At 44.4% G+C, this 23,604-nt stretch overlaps 3 protein-coding genes across 4 annotated transcripts; 2 read left to right on the top strand and 1 right to left on the bottom strand.

The window, feature by feature from the left end:
* Positions 1-554: 554 nt before the first annotated feature.
* Positions 555-2,274, top strand: LOC144111122 (uncharacterized). Its single transcript, XM_077644268.1, has one exon. The coding sequence runs from the start codon at positions 1,250-1,252 to the stop codon at positions 2,207-2,209; it is 960 nt and encodes a 319-aa protein (XP_077500394.1). The 5' UTR covers positions 555-1,249; the 3' UTR covers positions 2,210-2,274.
* A 145-nt stretch (positions 2,275-2,419) lies between these two features.
* LOC144111128 (uncharacterized) lies at positions 2,420-5,184 on the bottom strand. The gene is made up of 3 exons (XM_077644279.1): positions 4,691-5,184; positions 3,837-3,962; positions 2,420-2,660 (listed from the first exon to the last, which is right to left on the bottom strand). The coding sequence occupies exons 1-3, from the start codon at positions 4,823-4,825 to the stop codon at positions 2,568-2,570; spliced, it is 354 nt and encodes a 117-aa protein (XP_077500405.1). The 5' UTR covers positions 4,826-5,184; the 3' UTR covers positions 2,420-2,567.
* An 856-nt stretch (positions 5,185-6,040) lies between these two features.
* LOC144111111 (uncharacterized) lies at positions 6,041-14,149 on the top strand. Of its 2 annotated transcripts, XM_077644252.1 has the most exons (3): positions 6,041-6,539; positions 11,163-13,411; positions 13,952-14,149. In XM_077644252.1, the coding sequence occupies exons 1-2, from the start codon at positions 6,257-6,259 to the stop codon at positions 13,241-13,243; spliced, it is 2,364 nt and encodes a 787-aa protein (XP_077500378.1). In that variant the 5' UTR covers positions 6,041-6,256; the 3' UTR covers positions 13,244-13,411; positions 13,952-14,149. The 2 variants fall into 2 exon arrangements, 1 of the variants encoding a protein (XP_077500378.1); XR_013309986.1 differs by lacking the exons at positions 6,041-6,539; positions 11,163-13,411 and adding an exon at positions 13,662-13,860.
* Positions 14,150-23,604: the final 9,455 nt, after the last annotated feature.

Genomic DNA, 23,604 nt, shown 5'->3' with positions numbered 1-23,604 from the left:
GTATGGGATTAATGCGGCCACCGCGATAGCAGCGAAGAAGCGCACGCGTACCGCAGGTATGCTCCCTCTTCATTGCTAAATCCCTTCCACAGACAGCTGCTCAGGCTAACCTAGACTCATCGCAGTGCGTTTCTGAAGAACGGTATTTGCTTATATCAGCTTTGTCCCCCTTTCCCTTATATATCATGTTCATTCTACTTGATCGCCATGCATTGGGGACTTTGCCATCCACTACCATTTTTTTTCACTACCTCTATTAATGTTTGCTTGGATTTTGGTCAAAGCTTCTTTATTAATATAATTGGAATACCATCTGGTCCTGTTGACGTGTCACTAGCAACCTTCTTCTCTTGTCATAACGCGAGCGCATGGTTGCGCTCTCTGGAGGGCCACCTCGTCCGACACGGCTGCGCATCGAAGCGAAGTGGCAGATGAGGAGAAGCGCCACGCGCAGGTCCAACTTCTCTAGCGCCACTCGGCTGAGTGGCCGTGTCGGACGCAGTGGCCCTCCAGAGAGTGCAGCCACGCACTCGCATGTTCAGGGTGGACGACCCTGTACTTATGGGACCGCTGTTCGCTTCGACCGACGAATGCCTCAGGGACTGCGGAACCACCGTGCCTGATCACGTTGTAAAGAATTCACATTACTAACTTGCCTATACTCTGCGCAAATCAGGATGAAAGCTCGGAACTTATGAGCGCACATATACCCACTCGACCAACCCATAAATTACGTGAAATGAAAGCATATTTTCATACGGGCAATTAATCACGACAAGATTTTCTTGAGAAAGCTTCGAAAAAGACTTTCATTTTTCTGGAGCACCTTCGAAGGCACAAGCACTACACAAGTGCGAGCACACAAACCACGCAAGCACATAACCGTCCTTTCACAACCAATGTGCCACACCACACGTCCAGAGCAGCCAGAAGCCGACCAAACAAGCAAGCGATGCAAAACGCCCGCGCCTGCACAACAGCGATGCATAAATCACAAATGACGCCAAGCCAATCTATAATCCATAGGTGAAAATAACGCTTTCGTTATTACGACCAGGTCGGAATAATGATTTGGCTTGGCTTTCCGTTATTTTCACCTGGTCGAAATAACGCCAGCTGGCCTGCATTGTCCAGCGAGCCGAAGCCATAATCAAAATCAAATGTCCCGATTTGTTGACGGCGCCTCGTAGCGGCTTTGTCAGCTTTTTTTTTTGGTTTTTCGACTTCTTTCGTCGTGTTGCCGGCGACAATGCCGAAACGCAAGTGCAAATTCACGGAACAGATGGGAAAAGAGTACTCGTTCATCAAGAAAACTAAGTCAGAGGCGGATGTGCGCTGTGATGCATGTGGGGCAGACTTTTCAGTCGCTCACGGTGGACGTTCGGATATAGTAAAACACATCAGCTCTGTCAAGCACAAGCAGAGTGTGTCGGCTGCTGCTAGATCCAATGCAGTAACCCAGTTCTTCAGACAGGAACGTGCCGGGGAAAAGGAACTCCAACTTGCTGCATCAAAGGGTGTATTCGCCTTCCACACGATCGCTCACAACCATAGCTTCCGATCAATGGACTGCACTTCAAAGCTTCTGCAGAAATTGTTCAACGAAAAATCCTCCTGCGCTCGCACAAAGGCAGAAGCGATTGCTTTGAACGTGCTTGCTCCGTCTGCAGAGGAAGAATTGAAGACTGACCTGCAGGAGGCTAAATTTATCTCAGTGTTCTGTGATCCTTCCAACCACAAGGATTTGAAAGTGCTCCCGATAATGGTGCGCTATTTCACCGCTGCTGCAGGAGTGCAAACGAAGCTCCTTGAGATTAACACCTTGCCAGGCAAGACTTCAGCTATGGTGAGCCAATATATAATGGACGCACTCGAAGCCAACCAAGTTACATCAAAGCTGGTTGCTTTCAGTGCCGACAACGCAAATTGCAACTTTGGTGGTGCTGCGCGAAACGGGAAGAACAATGTGTTCTCGAGATCGCAAGATTCTATGGATCACAAGATCGTTGGAATTGGCTGCGCTGCGCACATAGCGCACAACACCGTTCAGACTGCTGCCGATTGCCTGCCATTAGATATTGAGGCCGTGATTGTGAAAATCTACTCATACTTTTACATTTACACGGTCATAATGGAGTCTTTCAAAAAGTTTTGTGATTTTGCATCAGCGGAGTACCAGCGGCTTCTGGGCTATAGCAAGACCAAGTAGTTGGCATTGATGCCAGCTGTTGAGAGGGTCCTAAAGCTCTAACCAGCTTTAAAGGCATGTTTTTGTCAATAGACAAGTGTCTGTCTCTCATCAAGTCGTTTTTCGAAGACCCATGTGGAGAGCTCTGTCTCTATTTTCTGCATAGCCAAGCTGCTATGTTTGAAGCTACTGTACTCCAAATTGAAAGAGACACGAAGACAGCTGTGGAAGTCTACAGCGCCTTAAGCTAGCTGCAGACTGAAGTGTGAGAAAGATTTGAGCAATCATTTCTACCATCAAGTGTGCGCTCAAGGGCAACAGAGCTCGAAGAACAGGGACAAGTTCAAAGAGAACAGGTTGTGAATACTGTGGTGAAGTTTTATGCAACTTGCGTGTCATACCTCGACCAATGGTGCCAGCAGTTTGATGAAGTACGAAGCCTTCTATGGGTCTCGCTTGGGTCATCCCCATGCTGCAATGACATGCAGAAAACTGTAGAACTCATAACTTCAGGGTTCAATCATGTCATAGTTGATCAGAATGCCATGTTTGATGAAATCAATAATGTCTCACATTATGTGACCGCTGAAAAAATTTAGGAATGGAAGGCGCAGAAAATATCTGTTGGGGAACGCTTGATGGAGATTCTCGGGCACTTCGAGAAGAATGATGTGCCTTGTGAGAACTTGATGACCATGCTGGAATATTGCATGTGCCTGCCAGGTACAAATGCACCCGTAGAGAGGGCGTTTTCTCTCATGAGCAAGATATGGACAGCAGAGAAGACACAGCTTAAAGTGGCGACATTAAAAGCCATGCTTGCGCTGAAGGTAAATGCATGCATGACGTGCGAGGAATACTTTTCAAATCTTTGCAGAAAGGAACATTTGCTAAAGAAAATACATTCTAGCCAGAAGTATTAAAGAAGGAGACACTTTTCGCACAGGTTGATTTAGAAAAACGACAATGGCTTTTGCGTGTTCGAAATAAAAAATAAAAATGTATGATTGAATGGTCTCTTTGTACCCACCCCCCCCCCCCCGTCCCACTTTGGGTTCCATAGAATATGGTCACATTAGTGAAAGATGAATTGTCATACAGCATTAGCAATGTTAATATACCACGCAAATAAAGGCACCGAAATTCTGGTGCGTATCGTAACTTCATCTTAGTACAGACTTGAGTCAAATCCATCCACAAAGTGTGCCTTTTGACATATGATTCCCACCTGAAAAAAAAAGGATGTAACCTAAACCAGCAATGCACATTGAACTCCCTGTACAACAAAGCGGTCTTTTCTCTGGCATGGTAACATTAAATACATGGGGAGACAACCAGCTAACTACCGATATGTAGATTTGCTAGAAAAAAAAAACAAGGATTTATGGACGAGCGGTGGGAGTTGCTTGGCTAGTTGGTTCACGCTTCATGACAAAGAACAACAGCACAAGGCAAAAATGTAGATGTGGAGGCCAGTGCCCATGTTTGTGGGAGTGGTTTACACAACTGCTTGAGTCTGTTCTTTATTATCTATTGTTGGCCACCATTTTATAATGAGTATAAGTTCCGCACTGAGAAATGAGCAGCAATAGAATTCTGAAGCGATCTGAACGACAGATAACACGCAATGTTATAAATCACAAATTACCTCTAAACTTTCCTTGACTCGCCCATCATCGTTGATGGGAAGGCAGCCAAGGAAGTGTGGAGCTGCCAGTAGAAGATACATGGGACACCAGGTGACCCAGTTGAAGTGCCTGTCCGTCTCAGCTGCCTGGACAAATAAAAATGATGAGAGCTATTAAATGTGTTGCTAAAAAAAACATTTGAGGGTTGTGATCACAGCATTTCTCTCAGTGGATTAAGCTTCACTGTACACATTCTCAATGCAAGACTAAAATTTCATAGATAAGTGTCTAATGCATATGCACAGGTACTGGTGAAATTAATGCATGCAATTTACATTTGCAATGTGACTAAACTACATCCTGCTAGTTGCTGCTTTGCAACTGAAGCCACGACTGTGCATTACGGTTCAACTATTGTCATTCTAGCAATATCTTACTAGGTTAATTTCTAGATTTATTTATTGCATATATCTTTCCCAGGCTGCACTGTGTATGCTATTTCACAAATGCTGCTAGTACACAGTGAAGCCTGGTAAAGAAATATGAAATAAATCTAGAAATTCAATTAACTATATTGTTGCTCTAGCAGGCGGCCAGAAATAGCGACGCGTACAGCAATGCTGTCAGCGCTGCAGCTCGCAATTTGCAAATAACAACGACCAACAACACGTGCGTAACGAGGAGGATGAAGTTTACATGCAGCGCCGTGCACGCGTGCACGAGCGAAGATTCGAAGTGCTGCGTATGCTGCTACTGCCTGAGGACATTACTCTCGAGTCTCAACAAGAAATACCGGTAAGTACGACCTTTACCGAACGATTCTCGTGCTATTGGGTTCTTGGCACTGTTTTCATAGTGCAGCTGAACTGCTTACATCAGCCTCGCATGTGCGACAGTAGCATGTGTTGTCGCTGGAGCAATGCGTCGATTCTCTTCGCCGTCGTCGCATAGGTCGGGGGTGTCGCAGACGATCTTGAGAATGCACTGTTGAGGTAGTAAGGTTTTCCATTTTCAGCTTCACTTGTTTGTTGTTGCATGGGCCTTCTCCCGGCGGCAGCCCGGCGTTCAGTTCCGCTACAATCGCAGCATATAGGCGAGCGTCGCGCGTGTTACCGTATAAGATCCGTATCAGATGCGTATAAGAGCCGAGGTTGTTGAATCAAGCCAGATGACACAACTATGGGAGGACGAGTCCTTCGACGTTGCTGCTGCTGCTGCCATGGGCGCTGCCATCTTGGCGGTTAAGGTAGCAAACAGAGGCTGCGGAGGTCGGCAAGCTCGGTTTGGTATGGCAGAGTGAACTAGAAGATACAGTGAACGAGAAGATAGGCGTAGTGGTTAGTGAACTCGCTTCACACGCAGAACACTAAGGTTCGATTCCTCCAGAAAGAACGATTTGTTTTTCATTTATTTTATTTTAAATCGCAGTTTGTTTTAGTGCAAACAAGCCGTGGTAGCAAGAAAAGAAAAAGTAAACCGCACCGAAACTGAAGTTTGTGAAGCGTCGCCTTGCTGCTGCTGTGAAAATAAATGGCCCCAGAATCTCCGTACCACCTGCAGCGCCAACATTGAATGCGCGTTTAGAGCACACCCGACGTTACTCTCCAAGCTTCGATCTGTGCTTTTAGCAGATGGGTAAGACAAACACTCCTTTTCAAACAGTGCCCAGGGAATCGTTTCGTTCAGCTTGGCGTCTGCGAGCTGCACAGAATGCGCCACGCAGAGGTACGCTGTCAATGACGGCCAGCTGTGGGGCGCGAGTTGATGCATGACTGAAAAAACCTCGGCGCAATGAAGACAATAGAAGGAAGAAAGACAACACATGCGCACACTACCAACTGTTTATTGGAACAAAATGGGCACATTTATAACCCTCATTCACTGTTCTATATCGCTCACACCCAAGTAACAAGTAATATGCAAATTACAAGTTTAAAAACAAAACGCAGAAGGCTTATCTACAATTCGCTTAAACCTCTAGCTTATGTAAAGATTGCACAATTTAAGCACTAGGTTATAATAGAAAGATAACCAAACAAAATCTTAGCAATAGCAGTGTCACTCAATCGTAGCAAAAGCAGTGTCATGCATTCGACGCCAAAACTGAAAAATTCGTTCAAGGGGAATCAAATCCTGGTCTTCCGCGTGTGTAGCGAGTTAACTAACCACCACGCCACGCAGCGCGCGGGTTCTGCCACAAGCGTTTCGGTGCAGGTGGGCTGGAAACGCTGATTGGTCAAACAAAATGTGACGTCACGCCTAAAACGTCACGTGACGTCATGGTCACGTGACTTTTAATGACGTCGTGTTTGGTTGGGAAGAGACATATTTTCCCTAGGTTTTTCTCGGAATTCCCCACGTTTTTGACAGCGCGCGCGGGTTCAAAAAGCGCACCTGATGCGCCGCGCTTTCACACACTGCATGCGCGTTTCTGTCCAGAATGGCGTCAGTGTTTCCAAACCAGAGTGAACGTCAACCTGAGCACGGTGACCATGATCTGCATCATGATCGACGTTGCGGCGTCTGCGACAAAGTCTTCACTCAGCGGAAAAACATGCTGCAGCATATGAGGATGGTGCACAAGTTGGAGACGAAAGGAGCCCTTCTCCGCTGCGACCAGTGCAGCAGCCTGCTATCAACACTCGAAAATTTGGTTCATCACTACAACGTGGCGCACAAATTCCCAGCCGAAAATCTGCAACTGTCCTTTGGGAACGACAAAGGTAAGGAGATATGTTTGCAACGCGACGTGCATGAATTTTCCTGCGCTGCCTCTTTGGCTTTTTTTTGTTTGTTTTGCTTTAACGTTCTTAGCAAGTCTGTGCGAATGCATCTATATATGTGCGCAGCGGGCGAATTTACAGCTTTTTGCAGCGAGCTAAATCCCGCATTTTATTTTTATTATATATGATATCCTTGAACTGCTGGTGTATTATTTTAGTGCGCTCGAACGGCGCGCTTCGTTGTGCATTTATTATAATCGCCACTGCCTGGCGGACCCGATACAGCTTTTGCAGACCTGAGAGGTTAAACACGTACTATCTATGCAAAGCCACGCAAATGCGCCTACAGGTGACCACGCCCGTCTATCAGCGCTCCATCGAGTGCCTGCATTTACAATCGAATGCTGTTGGACTATGAACCTGACCTAGAGCATACATATTATAATTTTTCCTTGTATTCTACATTCTCTACATGCAGGAGACTACACTCATAGCTTTCGTTAGTGCAGAAATTTCGTACAACCGTGTCAAAATTTGGCGGTCCGGTTTTGTTTTACACGACGTTTTGGAGGAGAAAAGCATTGGGTCTTTGAAGGACGACAGTCTATATAAACTCCTATTCACTGTGTCGTCGTACCTATCGTAATTAATGACGACATATAAAGGCTTTTGATACAACTCTCGTGATTTAAAACAAAACTGTTCGTTTCACTAACCCGCGAAAAAATATTGCGCGCAATCATTCGCCACAGCCCGTTGCTGCGTAATTTTTGTTTTGTGCGGATTTTCTTTTATAATATGACAGCTGCACGCGATAGCTTATATATATAGTTGCGCAGCCGACCACTGCAGGTACCAGTAAACACGTACCCCGTTTAGAATGAATTTAAAAACGCGGTCGGGAGTTCGAATTATTTGTCCGGGACGCTGCGGTCAAAGTTCGCAGTTTTGAAAATTGAAACGCGGAAATTTTTGCGCATAGCTAGTCACTCTTGCATAAGTAAATATCTTATTCCTACCCATCATCCCTTTGTCAGAACACATATATTAATGAGAAAAACGACCCATTTGATGCAATTAAGTTCACAGTCCTACAGGGTGGGTTCCACAACAAAGAGAGCAACGGGAGTCGTACTTTATTTACAAATTTGTAACAATTCCTCACGGCATTAATGAAAGTCCGGGTTTATTGACCTCCATCGCCCCTTTCAGAGCCAGTGCTGACCTTAGGAGTGCCGGCGCGTCAAACCTCGGTCGTTTGCCGCCAGCGGCATCTTTTTCAAGCTTCGCTGCCCGTCCGCTTACACAAAGCTCATAATTCATCCCCTACCCCTGTCTTCCCAGTTCGACGTACCACCTTGTCGAGCGGGGTGCAATTGAAGAACCAAGAACCCTTGATTAAATGCTCCTGCCATTCACCTTTACCCCCCCACAGGACACTTTCGCGAACTCGTATGTTTTGCCGCCTTTTTTCTTTTTCTTTTGTGTGTGTGTTTCATGCACAGTGCACGTGTGTGTAGTTAAGCTAACTGCGCCGCTGATTCCGCCTTCACTATTCGTACCGAAGACGCTCCTGGAACGTCTCCTGCCCTGTCTGAATTTATTGTTTATTTGTTTGCTCGTTTTGGCCGGCGGCACGGGCAGTACATGCATCTATGATTCTTATCTGCTCCGGGACTCCGCCAAAGTCTGTTATTGTTGCTTTGAGGGCCCGGATGCCCTCCCTCCCCTCGTTATTCCTTTTTTCCCCCGGGCTGGCCTCCCGCGCAAGCTCGCTGGGCGGCAGGGGACAAAGCGTTTTTCTTTTTCTCTTTATTTCTTTCTCCTTTTTCTAGTATTTTTCTTTTGTGCCCATCAAGGGTTCTTGGTTCTTCAATTGCACCCCGCTCGGCAAGGTGGTGCGTCGAACTGGCAAGACAGGGGTGGGGGATGAATTCAGAGCTTTGTGTAAGCGGGCAGCGAAGCTTGAAAAAGATGCCGCTGGCGACAAACGACCGAGGTTTGTCGCGCCGGAATTCCTAAGGTCAGCATTGGCTCTGCAAGGGGCGATGGAGGTCAATACACCCGGACTTTCATTAATGCCGTGAGGAATTGTTATTAAATTTGTAAATAAAGTACGACTCGCGTTGCTCGAGATCTCTTTGTTGTGGAAGCCACCCTGTAGGACTGTTAACTTAATTGCATCAAATGGGTCGTTTTTCTCATTAATATATGTGTTTTAACAAGGGGAGGTAGGGATAAAATATGCGCGCGGTGGTTATTAAAGCGAATTCGTATAAAGTTAACGGCCTGCCCCATGTACTGCGTACTGCACACACTGCATCCTAGGAGGTATATTACGTTGCAGAAATCCCAATCAGAGTTGTCATTAATTTTCCATTTGAATCCTGAAGCTGTGCTTATTTCACAGCTTGATGTTTGTAATGTGTTTGCAGACCTGGAATCTACTTTTTCCACAAGGTCGACACCCCAAAACCGGCTCTTTATGTGACTGAGTGTATTAGAATGTTTCGAATGTTTTTCGGTCGTCTGTAGACTGCATGAGGGAGAGCAGTGAAAATTTTGGCGAGGCGCTAGCTCGCTTTGTTTGAGAATGTTGAAATGTTTTTTTGAAGATTTTGTTTACGTACGTTAGGCGGCTGGGTTACTGGTGAAGGGAAGTACGAGATTTGCCTGATGGTCTGTTTGCTCGCTGTATCGACGTCACTCCAGTATTTGCTCTCGGTTGGGTTTAGCTATCCTTTGAATGGCATCGTCGGCAATGGCGACGGGTATCGCTGCTTAATGAGGACTTCTTGCATGCGTTTGGAATTTTTTACGAAGTCTTCATCTTGGGAACATATTCCTTTAGATCGATGTGCCTGAGAGTATGGGATGCTTGTTTTAGAGTGACGAGGATGGCAGGTTTGGAAGTGTACGTATTGTTGACGGTCCGTCGGTTTTCTATATACACTGGCGGTGAGTGAGCTTTCGTTTACCAAAATCTCAACATCTAGGAAGTTAATTGTGGTGTGGGCGCACGTGTAAGTGAAAGATATGTTGGGGTGGACGAGGTGTGTCAGTCCAAATTAAAAAGATGTCATCCAAGTAGCGTTTGTATAGGGTGGGCTTAATGGGACAATCTTTCAAAAATTTAGACTTATTACTATGCATGAAGATGTTGACGTAGGTGTGGGCCATCCTTGTACCCATGGCTGTGCCGTTAATTTGTGAATAGTGTTGATTGATGAATTCGAAGTTGTTATATTCGAGTACGATTTTCGACAGTATTTATAAAACACGTGGAGCAGGGGAGCATCAAATCACTGATCGAAGCGTATGAACAAAACAGAAAGGAGGAATCCCCTGCTGCACGTGTATTAGATATGTTGTTCACAGCAACATCTTGCATGAAGCTGCAGGGAAGAGAAAAGTCGATGAGACGTAGCCAGTTGTACTTGAGCCGTCTACATCGAAGGAATCACCACCGATCCTCTCACCAGGTTTCGTGAAGCTTGCGCTTTATCGTGCCGGTTTACCACTGTCCTTCTTGCTAGTGAAGTGATTATTTTTTTAATGTTCTCTTTTTGCCCCATTTGCCATCTGCCATTTTTGATCGTGCCATCTTCTGGGCAAGTACTACGTTTGAGGTTCGAAAAAGGTGCATAAGCGATCACGACCTATGCAAACAATAACAAAGACGAAACACGCTACAAGAGCACCACTAGCTGCATATCTGCTATAAAAGTAAATATTTCCAACAATACATTATCTTTTAGTATGCACCGTTTACTTGCCATACATACACACACACAAGCAAAAAAACACGCCATAATGAAGAAAACCGCGAAAAACAACGATAAACAAACCGGCCTCCGAACTCCACTTGCCACTTTTACACGCCAGGGCGCGCGGCACATTTCGGCGCGACATCTGAACCGCGCTGTGTGTGTCTTGTGTGTCCCTCCTGTGTCCGTGTCTTTTGCGCTGTTTAAAACAAGTATGCAGCACCAACTAGCCCGCACGTCTACCCTTGTAGCCTTCATTTAAACCGCTTTGAGCGGGCGCTCGAGGCCGCGCTTCCGCAGGACTGTTCCGCATAGTGTAGTCGATTTTTCTGTGCCAAAATTCCAAATTTGATTTTTGGTGGAGGGTTACCCTACCATGCTCCCTTAAAAACGCACTGATATCATTGCCTTCAATACCTTTGATATTACTTTATTCATCGGGCGCACACGTCCACAAGACAATAACGATAACACGAGGGGATCGCATTCCAGGATTCCACCACGCAATTGCATGCTTCAGCGTTAAAGTGGGTATTACGAGATAGTAACTAGGGCCACATAGCAAACACGCGTGCAGATATTGAGCCAGGTGATGGCAACAGAAGCATATAGCGCAAGTATCGCAAACCTTCGTGATATTGTTGAATTGGGCATTTGAATGCTGTATTTTCTGCAAGGTACAAAGTTCCGCTTTTTGGTATGTACAGTGTATACATGAAATTATGGTGCACATAATCCTCCATGTTTTTCGAATATTTTTCAAGCATTGTTCATTCGTCACTGACAATGACAGTGCCTTCAGTTTTAACACCTTTCTACACAATATTTTCTAAAGTATTTTTTATGCATTTTACAGAGTTCCATGATTGGAAAGGACAGGAGGAAGCGAGCCAGGTGTGCAAGTTCGTAATATCCACAGGTGAAAAAAGGCTCACCAACGAATGTACGAGGACCTACTACGCTTGCAACAGGTCAGGAGTGGCACGACCAGGTCGAGGCAACAAGACTCGTGCGATGAAAAGTCAGGGAAGCTGCAGGAGCGGCAGGACATGCCTTTCTTTTCTGATCGTTACTAGAGACGAGGGTACTGTCAAGGTATCGTACCAAAGGACGCATTATGGGCATGATGCAGATGTTGAACACCTGAGTATGACTGACCAGGAAAGGGCAAGCATTGCGGATGACCTTTCGAAAGGAGTGCCCATGAGGACAATATTGAAGAAAATAAGGGAATCGGTGACAAGCAAGCTAACTCCTCTGCATTTGACAAATCGCATGGACTTGCACAACATCAAGCGGCAATATAACCTCACAGTTCCTGAAAGATGTCATGATAATGATGCTATGAGTGTAAGCATATGGGTGCAAAGCATGAGGAACAAGGGGCAACCTGTTGTTCGCTTGTACAAAGAGCAGGCAGTTGTTGACCCAACGAATACCTTTAGTACAAAAGACTTTGCTCTTGCCTTAATGACGGAGCCACAGGAAGAGCTGCTGAAAGTTCTAGGTACAGGAACAGTCTGTGTTGATTCCACACATGGAACAACGGGGTACCAATTTGAACTGGTGACTGTTCTGGTGCTGGATGAATATGGAGCAGGATTGCCTATGGCTTACTTCATCTGCAGCACGATTAATGAGAAAACCCTATCAGCATTCTTTGAATCCCTGAAGTCCTCCACAGGAGCCCTGTCAGCTAGAACTTTCATGACAGATGATGCATCCGAATACTTCAAGGCCTGGTCAACAGTCATGGGCCCACCTCAACATCGACTACTCTGCACATGGCATGTGGACAAAAGCTGGAAGCGAAGGATTTCTGAGAAGATAAAAGGAAAAGAACTCGCAGTAGATGTTTACCATGCTGTTCGTACACTGCTAGAGTGCCCAAAAAAGGACGAAGTGGCTGAGCTTCTCGAGTCATTTCTTGCCAACAAAGATCCCAGGCTTCAGGAGTTTATTCAGTACTTCAGAGGAAATTATGCTCACCGCCTGGAGATGTGGGCCTACAGTTTTCGAACTGGACTTGGCATCAACACAAACATGTATCTTGAAAGGATGCACAGGACTTTAAAGCATAGTTTCCTGGAAGGTAAGAAGAATCATCGTGTTGACAGGCTCATCACTGCACTGATGGACATGACATACGAGTCTTTGATGAAGAGGGTACAACACATTGTGAAAGCAAAGAGAACGAGCAAGATGAGCCGGATCGAGAAGAACCACAGATCTGCTGTGGCAATTACTACGCCTGCCAAGAGGAATGAAGATGGAACATGGACTGTGCAATCCCAGTCCACAAGAGGCCTCACATACATGATTTCAAAAGAGAAAGGTAGTGCCTGCTGCCCTCTGAAGTGCAGCGAGTGCATGGTGTGTGTGCATAGCTATTCATGTGATTGTGAGGAGCACCGAATGAGCTTGACGATCTGCAAACACATTCACTGTGTGGTCATCGCTGGCGCACCTGAAGGAAGAGATCAGAAGATCCTGAAAGCTACTGAAGCAGTGTCATCCAATTCAAAGGCAAACGAGGCTTTCCACATTTTGGAAAGTGTTCAAACAGCAGAAGCCTCTACAAGCATGACAAAATCTGACTTGGTCTTGGCCAAGATGGAATTGCTCAAAGAGTATGTCGCAGAGCAAGAAATTCCTCAAGAAGTGCACAACAAGGCCAGCAAGCTTTTGGACCCTGTACTGAAGATTTATGAAGGCACTAAGAAGCAAGAAATGCCCCACACATCAAGGGAGCCTGCAAACAAGAAAATCGAACACCAAGTCAGGTTTCATTCCACTAAGAAGCAGAGGCTGTCCAGCTCAGGTACAAGTTTTTCAAAGCCAACTGAGCTTCAGAAGGAGAACATAAAAAAGCAAATCCTTAACAGCAATGATGAGGCAACTGTTATAATAACATCTCCAGGACACAACTACATATGAAAGATGAGATCGACTCTATGGCACTCTCTTCTGGTTTACAACCCGTCTACAAGTTCATCTGTGTACTTATAGACCTCACCTATGAGGTGTGCAGCTGTCTCGAACCAGTAGGATGGTGTGTGCGTTAGAGCGCGAGAGGCACCTCCATACTGGCCATATATGCTGCAGGTAAGTATATTTTCCTTTCAGCTCAGTGTGTTGCACACTTAAACAACTGAAGCGAAACCTACAGCACAATGGTTTCTCTGCATCTGGCTTAGCCAGACCATTTTTTTCTCTCGGCAGAACCTGACTGCTAGAGAGCGCGTCTCCCAGGTGGCGGATAGGGAGGCTCTTACCAAGCACCTGAAGTGTGCAGCTTGCAAAAGGCACAATAAGTTTGATTAAATGAGGGAACCTTCTGGCATGGTGCGTCTTATAAGTACAGAGTGCTCGGTAAGAGTGGTGCGTGCACCCGCGGACCAACAGGGGTTTCACTGCCTTGACACATTCCCCACCTGTACATGCTTCCTTTTTCCTCAGGTCCATGGCTACACATTGCTGGCAATTCACAAAGTTGCTGTTAGGGTGCAACTTGATGCAGACATTTTCTGAACAACTCTGCTAAGTGGCACATGGTACTATTATGCGCTGTCAAATAAGAGTTCAGTGTGTGCAGAGCTAAAAGCGACGACTGTTCTAATTTGCGCTGTTGTGATTGTCTTTCAGGTGACAAACAACCAAAGAGACGTGAAGACAACATTGATGGCCTTTCATGATTGTACTGAAGATGTCATTAGCATCAGTTATTGAAATACTTGGAAGATCGCAACTTATACTATGCCTTACCTTTCCTTCAGATTCTAGTATATTGCAATCTGCCTGTCATAGCACAGAAATAAACCTATATTTATTTTGTTCCTGCAACTGCGTTGTCGTCCAATCTCTTTGCAGGTACATGCATCCAGAGATTTGAATTCATTACCAGCATTGTCTGGCGTGCAGTGCAGAAATAAACAAAGCTGCAACACTTTTTAAAGATGCATTGTCACCACAAGGAATCGTAAATTATTTTTCCAATAAAAACAATCTATACATTGTAGATTGTTTACATATTTTCTTAAGCACCCACATAAATTAAAGTAGATAAACTGAGGTGTGACAACTGAACAGATGTGTGAATTGAGATATGGTTAAGTGAGTGCACAAAATAGACAAAGGGACCACAATAACACTGTTCATAACACTGCTCAAAATGCTATACTGTTGCAGTACTGTAGAATCTGCAGAAAGGGCCACACAGCATTTCACTGAGTTAATAGGTAAGATAGATTAGCCTGCATTCATAGTGACAGTCATTAGAACAGCTGCATGGCAAACTCTTTAAGAATGCATCCAAGTCATCAGAGCCTTTTTTTATTAAATAATTATTGCATTAGCACTGCACAAATATTTACTGTTTACATTACAATAGACTACATTGGTAACAATAGCTTGGATTATCATCTCCTGATATGCGTATACAGTTGAGCTTAAAGTGGTATAGACACAAAATTTTTGCTTACATCTTCTTTGAAATGATGCATCAAAGATTAGTATAGACGGGTCATCACTTGACATTTGCCTACGGCCGCTAAATAATTTGTAACAATGTCACTAATTAGGTTACATTGTTCACGATACAAAATGTGTGATGCATGTTCTAGGTTTGGGCTAGGATTAGTGTAATGTATGCAAGTCATTTTTCATTTACAGGAGCTTATTCTAGATGTTCAATAAAGCCCAGGAAGGTGTTAGCAGAACACACAGTTATTCTTTTGATTCCATGACAGGTATGACTTAAGATGAACACCAAGATATTTATATCTTGTGATAAGCACGCTAATAGCTGTTATCTGGAAACTATCTGGAGGATATTCGGGTACTCTGTGAATGATGAATTCAGCATTAGAGACATTAAGGAGCAAGAAATTGTTTCATCGAGATGTGACCTTTAATATTAGCAGTCCATATGAGCAATCACACTGAGGTAAATCAAAGCATCATCAGTGAATAATCTAGTCATGCAGACAATCTTATATTACGTGTCGATCAACGACTGGTTCCATGTGATGAGTATAGGGTAAACTGTGCTTGATGACCTGCTTCAATTCGAACTTCCTCCCCCATAAAAAGTAATGCTGATATTCATATGCCCATACACACGCCCATGCCAATATTCATATGTCCATACACAGAGTGTTTAGCGTGGGAGAGTTGAGATGCAAATATGCAGCAGTATGCAGGCCTCCATTACATTTCTGCTACAAAACAGCTCGAATGAGTTCTACACCAATTGCGTGAATTAATTATCAACTCTTGCAGGAGAAAATATACAATTTAGATTTCAACAACATATATCATACAAATGCTCACACTGAATTCGAAAATTTTGCTGAGGCTCTTGAGTCTGCCATATCGAAATGCACATTATGCACTACCCGTAGGTACGAACAATTCTTTGTGCCTGTGGATGAATCAGAACATACTTGAGGCTATACAAGAGAAGGATCAATGGTATCGTAAGTGGAAACGTCAAAAAGAAAACATTTGTTATTCAAACAAGTTCAGATCCTCCAGAAACTATGGAGTGGCATTAATACAGATGAGAAAGAAAGAATACAACTGTATGCTAATACAGAAAGCAGAAGGAAACTCCTGAAAAATGTGGGATGTGGGAAATAGCGTAATCGGTAGACAGTTAAAACAGCGCGTAGTTCCTGAACACATTGATGAAAACAGTTGATAGGTTTGATAATTCCTTCACAAACATTGGCCCTGAGTTTGTAGCTCATATCCCTAATCTACCATGCTCTGTTAATGACCCTTGTGTTCATGACACCTTCTTACCGCAAGCTGTTGCCGATTGTGACATCACAGCAATCAAGAAAACTCGTTGCAAACAAGGCAACCAGACATGACGGGATTACTTTGAGAGCATTAAAGAGAACATCCACCAACTTGCTCCACTCCTATCAATAGTAATGGATCATGCAGTTTACGAAGGTATTTATGCAAATATTTTGAGGATCGCTGCAGCTATACCAGTTCACAAACAAGGATAGTAATGATTCAGGCAGTTACCGTCCAATCTCGGTTTTGAGTATCATTAACACTGTGTTCGAAAAACTTGTCAGAAAGCAACTAAATGACTACTTGGAGAGAACTAGAATCATATCTCACTGTCAACAAGGCTTCAGAAATAACAGGTCTACATCTACAGCAGTAATGGCATTGTCTCAAGAGTTATGTTCATCTTTGCATAATTATGAAATGTCTGCAGCCTTGTTCCTAGACTTAAAGAAAGCATTTGATACTGTTAATCATAACATTTTAATTCACAAGCTAATGAGATATCTGCAGCCTTGTTCCTAGACTTAAAGAAAGCATTTGATACTGTTAATCATAACATTTTAATTCACAAGCTAGAGCACTATGGTTTTAGGGATTCCACTCTTGATTTCTTTACAAGCTACATTACTAACAGAAAACAATTTTTCCACATAAAACACTTAAAATCATCTCGACAGCCTGTGTGTGCTGGAGTGCCTCCAGGGGTCAGTCTTAGGCCCTGTGCTGTTGAGTGTTGCTTGCTAATACTTTGTTCACTGATCATTTATAACCAAGTTTCATGTTGGCATCTTCTGTTGCTGTAATAACAAATGTGTACATTGGGCCTATACTAGCTTCGGCTATTGACCCAGCAGTTTTTGCAAACGTTTTGTAGTATCTGAAGTTAAAAGAAAGTACATGCTCTGAATTAAGCATCTGTGATCACGACCACTGGTAGAGCCGGATCAAACAAGTGCATTACGTCACAAGTTGAAAGTAGTTGCTTCACTTCATGAAAGCTTTGAACTGCCTCAGAGTCCCAAGCGAAAGCAACGTAGTGTCACAAGAGCCTGCGCAGAGGCTCAACAACACCTGCATAGTGAGACCACAATTGGGACCACTTGTTAAAACCACTTGTTTTGAGGTGGCACCACTTGAAAACAAGTGGGACCGTTTGGAATCCCACTTCATATTTGGAATCATTGTCTATAAAGTGGGGACATTTGGAATCCCACTTCATAGACACCTCGAATTGCCATGAACTACTTAAGCGCACACTCCAAGGGAATGTTGAAAATCCGCTGCAGCACGAAGAGGCTCATGACTGAAAAAATGCAGATGCAGGAACCATTGGAAGCAAGCTGTTGTCAATGCACAGTGTTTAGAGTAAATGGTACCACAGGCCCACAAAGCGCAGATTTTGTTTAAAAAATCGGCCGTCTTGTTAGCATCAATGCCGCAGTGTCCAGGTATCCAGTGAAAGCGCATTTCTTTAACATGTAGTGGAATGAAAAATCTTAGAGAATGGCCCAGAAGAGCGTCCTTCGAGCCTTCGAGTGAGTCAGGACAGAAAGGCTGTCAGCAAGTATAATGACATCAGTAACGATGCAAGAGACCTTATCTATAGGGCCAACTGAACCCCTAGAAAATGAACAGCGAATATAGGTGTATAATCAGGGGCCCGAAACGAATAACTGCAATCTAGAGCCAATAGCTGCCTATAGGCGACTTCATGCAAACATTTAAAGCGAAAGCCTTTAATGGCTCTCGTTATCCATCCATCCGCGAAATCTGTCACACTATGACGTCATCAATGGTATAATAATTGATATAACCCATATAGTCTTAGCAATTAAGAAGTAATTGGTGATTAGAAATTGCGCATTAGTTTGTAATTACACATTAATTTGTGAAGTAAATGAATAGCTCAAAACGAAACGTTAAAAATAAAAATAAATAACAATTTTAAAGAAACAAACATAAAAAGGAAAAATTAACTTATGTGACAATGCAGTTTCAGAAGCGAAAAATTAAAAATAATTAAATAAAAATTAAAAGAAGCAGCCACAGTGGGCGCAGAAAGGCTTTCGCCTCGCGCACTTTACATCGCCAAAGTGACCACAGAATTTTAAAAAAAAGTGCCTCTTCGTACAAGCGATTAATCGCCTTTTCCCGGTTCACCCTGCACCTTCGAGCAACAATTTCATCCTATGAAGTTGTCCGACGCAACGCCAGAAACGAGCTGATCACGAACAACAGTGTTCACGGAATTGTCGAAGTCGCAGTTCTACGCAGGTTCGCGTAACTGAGCAATGTAAACCTGCAGCTGACAGGCTCGCCAGGGTTCTGTAAACATATCTTGAACCGCGGTAGCGTTCCGTCGTGGCTGAGGTCAGAAGGTTGCAAGTGCTGAGCGCGGTTTGAAACGTATCTTCGCCTTTCGTAACTTCACTTATGGCGAATTCCACTGGTGGATCTGAAGTGAGGCGCTCGAATCGCAAAAGAGCGCCCCAAACCGCCTCGGAGCAGATCCGCCACTGGTCGGCGTATCAACCTTGTGAGCTCCGTTGGAACGGAGTTGCTCCAATCGACCAGCGGAATTCGCGCGGTCGGTCCAGGTCGACCAGTTGAACTCGAATTCGTCGTCGCGGAGCAAGAAAAGCTGCTCCAGCACGACCAGTGGAAATCGCCATTAATTTAGGTCCCTGCTCCTTCATTTTGCGCTCGTGGCAGGAGGCGTTAATTGCGGAACGACGCTGACTTTCGACGCCGCGCGACTGCAAAGGCATGGCTTTGCGCCGGGTTGCAGCAAACTCAGGCCAGACGCCTCTAAGTAGGTAGAAAACAGTGCCTTCCACTGGTTCCATGGTACTGGTGACTGGCCCGGTGTTTCTAGGAATGTACGAGGGGGCGTAAGATCCCGTGCAACTCATAGTAACTGTTTACCTCGTCGACACGTTGTTGTATTGTAGATGCAAGATCGAACGACACACCGGAGCGAGCGATGTCATGATGACGCCAAGTTTCCGCCGAACCCCCCCCCCCCCTCTACTTTTCTTGCGTCACGTATACGTGGTGTCAAGAGACATGCATGTGACTGAAACTCTGAAGAAGCGAAACTGAAAGTAAGACAACCGAAACTGAAAATAAGAGAAGAGAAACTGAAACTGCCGCACAGTTCATTGCCTGATGGACACATGCAGTATCACGTATTATTTAACGTCTTCATAAAACCGCTGTTTGTTCTTCTATAGGATTAGCAGCATTAGTATATGTTTGCTATTAATGACACCCAGGTAATGAACATGATTTACCAACTTAAGTAGTGTTGGTTCTGGTGTAACACACGAAAAATTTATAGGCATGCCTTTGTGTATACGCCAGAAATGAAATTGTGAAGCAAGCCTTGAAACTGCCTGTGCATTTCTCATAAAAAAAAAGAAAAACATTATCTTGTTTTCAAAGCATGCGTGTCATCTATATCAGATGTGACTAATGTTGAGCTATAACTTTAAATGGCTCATGCTGGCTGCCATCAAAAATCACTTTTTTTTATTCAACAAACCTCATAACTCATTTCTGTCACGAAAGCAACGAAATGCTTCACTTATATCTCATTGCTTTGGTGCAGTCATGGTTCATTATGCAATGTAAAATCTGATTCACGAATATTTTTGTTACTTGTTGCACGATACGTTTGTTCCTGAAATTCAGCACATCCACCAGTATTGCGTTCCCGCGCGGCTTTCTTTTTTTTAACTGAGTACAGGTGAATAGCCACCGGATTCTTGGCTGATCGCCCAGTGTAGGTATGTGCCATCTATCTTTTGATAGGCTAACAACATCAACAAAATTCGTCTTTCACTTCCAATCATGTGTGCTGCGGTATACTTTTTCTTCGACTTTGTATTGATTCCATCCGTAGTAGGCATGGGAGGCATTGGCCACGCTATCAGCTTCCGCAAGTTAGGTTCACGCAGAATTTGTTAGCTCCGCTTCAAGTTGATCTGATCTCCTTGCAACGAGTTGCTGAAGAAAACGGGTGGACGGGGCAGTGCGGGAAGAAGAGTCGTCGAAGGAAGACATTTGTAATGTTTCTTGAATATAGCCAAAGTTTCTGTTACCGTTATTCAGTTTTTGTCCCCCTGTGATTTATCAGCTATTATTCGAACCCCCAAAGTTTAAAGTTCAAAGTAGTAGCATTACTTTTAAATTCAGAAGAAGCTACTAAACATTACAATTGGGATATATTCGCAGGATCTGGCTTGGAGCTATTCTGTTTGTATCCCTGATTATACTCCTATATTCTTCGTAGAGTTTTTGGTTATTTTGGCTCTTCTCTTAATTCCCAGGCATGTAGCTTGAGTTCTCATTCTTGCAGACTGCCTTTCAGTTCTAGTCTCCAAAATTCCGGAAAATCGTTATTGAATTGGTCGCTTAGGTTTTATGTTCCGTGCACAGTGCGTGAGATCCACTTGGTCTGAGTACCTGCCTATTCGGGTGTTTATTTTAAAGAGGTGGCTGATTTATTGGCAAGGTCAGCTCTCAGCGCTCCTGTAATCTTTCCTGTCCTTCACCTCATTATGTTGGAAACTTCACGTTTCCAGCGGTTCCAGCATATTTCAGCCAGCTTGAGTGATCCGTTGCTCAATACCGTGGATTTTCACCACTTAAATTACCCATGGAATGTCCAGTGGTGTAAATCAAGGCGTTGCGAGGTGTCAGTGACGCTTCTGCGATGCAAAATCCCTCACTTAAATTTATACTTGCGCCGATGCGGGTTCGCTGCGACAAACCTTTGTGTCTCATGTGGGCAAGTTGAAACAATAGGTCATTTTCTCCTCTCTCGCCGGCGGTTCGCAGTTCAAGGAAAGCAGTATTTGGAGGTCCCTCTTTCGAGGTTAGGACTCCCTCTGTCTCTTCCAGTTCTTCTCTCGTTCGGTGCAAGCGCCAAGGAATTCCCGTTAAGCAGTGTTTGTGGCTACCTTCATGATTACATAAGTGCGACTGATCGGTCACCTTGTTAGCTGCATACAAAATTCTGTTGCATGTCTAAAATGCTTGATTCTATTCTCGGTAATTCATATTTCTTAAATTTTATTGAATTTTCCAATTTTTATCCTGATTCAGTCTTCTACGCCGCCGCCTCACGTCTTTTTTTTCCCCCGTGCAAATATTTCATTGGCAATCTCCACTGTACCTTGGCAAATCCCCCCGCGTGGGTATGTGCCATATATATTTACTGACGTGAAGAAGAAGAGTGTGGGCTACAAACACTGTCTGTACTTGTGCTCTTCCTTTTATTTGTTGTCTGTTTGCATTGTAAGGCATTAATAGGTAGAAAGGCATGCACGTAATGGGCATACCCTGTACGCATGAATGCGGAAGATGGTCATGGTTGTCCAAGCATTGCCATCAAAGCAACGGGACCTTCAAGAAACAGCTAGGATATGGTTGTGACCCCTCACATGCAGTGATGCTCACACAATTTGAAAATGTTGCAAGTTACAGCAGTCCCGTGGTTATATTGCTGCAAAACAATTAAGCTAGACCATTCATGCGGAAATATTTTTAGAGGCTGCCAAAAAGGAACATGTCAAAAAGTTACACGTCCTGTTTCATTGTGTTTGAAATGAGGCTTAAGATTAAATTAATGTTACAAATACGCGCTGAAGAAATGAAACGATTAAACTCTCATGTGAAGGAAATACAAAAGGGTATATTTACGAAAACTTATTTACAAGCTAAAATAGCATCGCACACACACTCTCACGGGTTCCTTGTCGTCTGTCACTTGACTGAGTCGCCTCCAAGCGCTGCAGGCTACCGCGCACCTGCAGTGCACCGGAAGCGCACACACACACAAACACACACACTCTCACCCGCACACGTGCATGGGTCCACTTGAAAGGAGACGCCGCACGGCTCTCCGGTTCGTACTTCCTGCAGCGGCGGCATTTCCCGCGGCCCTAACGACCACACCAATAAGCTAACGAAGCGGGCGCCCATCGGTCCGTTCGCAGAACGGAGGGTGCCGCCAAGGACGCCCTCCCGCACCGAAAGCACACATGCGGGCACAAAAGAACGCTCGCTGCGGTGGTAAACGAAATGGTGGTAAACGAAATGAACAAGCAACTGCTGTGCAATCCATGCACTGTCATGCAGTACTTACTCAATCACAGTCCAGTGACTGCAGAGCGGTCTGCAACCAGTAACTTGCAAAAAAACTATACTATGCAGCGAGCTTGTTTGCACGGTATTTGTTACATTTATCGAACGATCACATGAAATTGGTATGGCTATTTCTACACAGTGCATTTCCTAAAGACTCCTTTCTGCCATACTGTACTTTTTACCCAAAATGCTTCTTACAGAGTCATAAATTGTTACGTACGCGTATAAAGATGTTTGTAGCAGGTGTGTGAGCCTGAACAAAAAAAAAACTTTTATTTTCCTTAATTCTTCAGTATTCCTGATTATGACGACATATGGGCATTTATATGTTAGTACAATTTTTTTCACGCATCACAATTAACTGATGCACCGATGTGTTTGGTACACATTCATCTTCAGACATTTCATGTCTGTTTGGTCAAAAAAATACGAAATAATAGTTGACTGCATTAGTTTTGACTACCATCACACAGCATGCTCTTGAAATTCCTCTAGCTGTTGTACAGAAGTCTGTAATTGGCTTCATTGCATAGCTTCATACTTGAACCATTTAAACTCTGCAAACTGTTCTTTTTACCGCACATGGCGACATGGCATGCGAAGCCGCGTGGGAACGGGCGAGGAGGATTCGGAGGTACAGCTGCAACTTCGCTGGAATCCAAAGACAGCTAGGCACTTGTCACGGTTAATTTCGGAAAGGCGGCTATGCCCCAGTAAAGTTGCGTAAGGTCTTTCCTTGCAGACCTTACTAAGTTCCTTCACTTCGCACCAGAAATGCTCACCGCCCGATTTTCACGGCAATGAATAAGCTTGCAAGGAATGTTATCGGCGGTCGCACGTGCATGACAATCCTTTCGACATGCGTGACGATGCCCACCGAAGGCATTTCAGGCTGTCGAAGGGACTTGTACGCTGGCTAAGCGAAGAGCGCGGAACATGCGTCACTGACAGCCCCCTTCCTTTCGCCGTCTTGTCCATCGTGCGTCGCGCCGAGCCCGACAAAGAAAAGGCCGTCACCCCCCCCCCCCCTTCCACTTCTGAATCGAGGGGCGGGGGGGGGGGGGCGGAAATTCCGAAATAGTTTCCCAGAGGCATCCTTTTTTTTTCATGGGGTCAAGGAAGGTGGCCCAAACAGTGCGAGGCAACGTTCTCTGTTCATTCTAGAGAAGCAAGCTTACACTGCAAAATTAAACCTTGTCTTTCTCTTCCAAATGCAATTAACTAGGAGTCCTGTCCAAAACCATTTCAGGTTGTTATGTGGGCACCCCCAACATTTTTTATTTCCGTGTAACTCCAGCACTTCTTCACCTTTGTCATTGTAGCCGCTATTGTTCAAG

This window comes from Amblyomma americanum, chromosome 1 (genome assembly GCF_052857255.1).
Source record: "Amblyomma americanum isolate KBUSLIRL-KWMA chromosome 1, ASM5285725v1, whole genome shotgun sequence".
Classification (NCBI taxonomy): Eukaryota; Metazoa; Arthropoda; class Arachnida; order Ixodida; family Ixodidae; genus Amblyomma; species Amblyomma americanum.
This window is presented reverse-complemented; position numbering and strand designations above follow the sequence as displayed.

Coding starts and splice junctions, on each gene's coding strand:
- LOC144111122 (XM_077644268.1), top strand. CDS start 1,250: ATGCCGAAACGCAAGTGCAAATTCACGGAACAGATGGGAAAAGAGTAC.
- LOC144111128 (XM_077644279.1), bottom strand. CDS start 4,825: ATGGAAAACCTTACTACCTCAACAGTGCATTCTCAAGATCGTCTGCGA. Junction 3,963..4,690: donor GTCGCACATGCGAGGCTGAT/GTAAGCAGTTCA, acceptor TTATTTGTCCAG/GCAGCTGAGACGGACAGGCA. Junction 2,661..3,836: donor GAGTCAAGGAAAGTTTAGAG/GTAATTTGTGAT, acceptor ATGTCATTGCAG/CATGGGGATGACCCAAGCGA.
- LOC144111111 (XM_077644252.1), top strand. CDS start 6,257: ATGGCGTCAGTGTTTCCAAACCAGAGTGAACGTCAACCTGAGCACGGT. Junction 6,540..11,162: donor GTCCTTTGGGAACGACAAAG/GTAAGGAGATAT, acceptor TGCATTTTACAG/AGTTCCATGATTGGAAAGGA.